This window comes from Miscanthus floridulus, chromosome 19 (assembly GCF_019320115.1).
Source record: "Miscanthus floridulus cultivar M001 chromosome 19, ASM1932011v1, whole genome shotgun sequence".
In the NCBI taxonomy this organism is placed as follows: Eukaryota; Viridiplantae; Streptophyta; class Magnoliopsida; order Poales; family Poaceae; genus Miscanthus; species Miscanthus floridulus.
The window spans coordinates 4,999,546-5,001,564 of record NC_089598.1 but is presented as its reverse complement, the minus strand read 5'-3'; the positions used below and the strand labels follow the sequence as shown (position 1 = coordinate 5,001,564).

The 2,019-nt window shown below is 47.3% G+C and overlaps 1 protein-coding gene across 1 annotated transcript; it reads left to right on the top strand.

The window, feature by feature from the left end:
- Window positions 1-1,157: 1,157 nt before the first annotated feature.
- Window positions 1,158-1,808, top strand: LOC136525429 (uncharacterized). Its single transcript, XM_066518418.1, has one exon. It carries the CDS (start codon window positions 1,158-1,160, stop codon window positions 1,806-1,808), a length of 651 nt encoding a protein of 216 aa, XP_066374515.1.
- Window positions 1,809-2,019: the final 211 nt, after the last annotated feature.

Sequence of the window (2,019 nt, the reverse complement as noted above, 5' to 3'; positions counted from 1 at the left end):
TATATATATATATATATATATATATATACATATTAAATATACATAAAATAACGTACAATATATGTATATGCATGTAATATATACGTTAGTTTTATACTTTAGTTTGTATAAAATGTTCGAACATTATAAACGTGTAGAATACGTATATTATTAGCAGCGTAGAATGCGTATTCGAAAACCTATTCGAAAACCTAAACGAATCATCAATTGAAAATAGAAACAAAAAAAAGAAAAAAAGGAAACCTTTAGTCTCGGTTGGTATACCAACCGGGACTAAAGGGCCGCCCCACGTGGCCAGGCCGGGAGGCCTTTTTAGTTCCGGTTGGTCTTACCAACCGGGATCTTTAGTCCCGGGCGTGAAACCGGGACTAAAAGAGAGGCCCTTTAGTCCCGATTGCGTACTTCCGGTTCCAAAACTGGGACTGAAGGGGTTGAGAACTGGAAGTACAGCTCGTTTCTCTACTAGTGAGAGTACGTTAGTCATTGATACATAGGTCTCACATGTCATAAATAAAGCAGGGTACTGATTTCAGAGCTCTTTCTGGTGTTTGATCGTAGAAAATTAGGCACTAAAAAGCAAAGTAACCCTCCAAAAATTAATGGCAGAGACGACCATGATTCGAGCATCCTTTACTAGAGTTGTTCTGAGGGTATCAGCTGCTTACCGTCGGTCGACGCCACTGATCACGTGATGAGATTAGAATAAAGCAAGACCTGCTCAGGACGCATAGGATAAAATACATTACGTGAAGGCACCGCAAGGAACAGATGCTCTGCATGGTTGTCTGCTGGTACCATAGTTTTTTTTTTGAGAGGAATGCTGGTACCATAGTTTTAAATAGCAGGTTAAGGTGTCTAGCGGCATACCTCTAAATCAGTTAATAGCAGAGCTAAATCGGGCTATAGCGGCTAAATTGTTCGTGAACACAAATAGCGACACCCTGCCTTAAAAGGCTATAGCGGATTATAGCGGCAGCTATAACGAGAGATTTAAAACATTGGCTGGTACTGGCACTATATCAGCTTAACGAAGAGTTGATGGATTGAATAGGGGACGTCCGACCTCGACTTTATTTGCAAGGTTGTCACTCACTCACATCCGATCCAATTAAACACCCTAGATAGATCATTTCCATAATCCAAGTGGCGCGCGCGCGATGGACCCAAGAAACAACTCAAGCTCAGGCAGGCCACCACCATTCAACGACCAGCGTGTGCAGGACCTCGCCGTCGTTAGTCAACCTGAGCTCCTCAGGGCGGCAAGGTCCGGTGACTTGCCACTGCTAGAGAAATTTCTCCGCAAAGAAGACGAAGTATCATCTCCGCGCGCTGCGTTGGTGGAGGAGGCCGCCCCGTCGGCGTTCTGCATGCCAACTTCGCTCGAGGGGGCCTCTGCACTCCATGTGGTGGCGGCCAGTGGGGACGATCAAGGGTACTTGGACCTGGCACGGCTCATCTGCAACAAGGCCCCCGAGCTGCTGCTCGCGTGCGATGGCAACGGAGATACGCCGCTGCACTGCGCCGTGCGCGCCGGGAACACCGGGATGGTCTCCCTCCTTATTGACCAGGCTAACGGCAGCGGCAGCGACGAGAGGAAGACGATGGTGCGGATGCAGAGCAAGCGCGGTGAGACGGCCCTGCATGAGGCTGTCCGCTGTAGCTACGCGTACACCACAGGCTTGCGTATGGTGAAGGCGCTCATATATGTGGGAAGACAAAGGAGCTCGCCCGTGTGGTTGCCAGGGACGGCACCTCGGCGTTGTACCTGGCCGTGTCGCTGCATCGTTCCTCTATTGCTTTTGAGTTGATTTCACACTACAAGGATGTGTCGTATTCGGGCCCGCTCGGACAGAACGCCTTACATCCTGCTGCCCTCCTTAACAAAAGTGAAGTATTCTTGTTCTTGCTTCTTAATCTTTTCTTCTGTTTTATAAACATGTGGCACTTCACCGTATTTTGTACTAGGATAGCCCATTATTATATCCTAGCTTAGTACATTATATTGTTTTTTAGATACTT

What these genes read in the sequence shown, in the direction of transcription:
- LOC136525429 (XM_066518418.1), top strand. Translation starts at nt 1,158, where the DNA reads ATGGACCCAAGAAACAACTCAAGCTCAGGCAGGCCACCACCATTCAAC.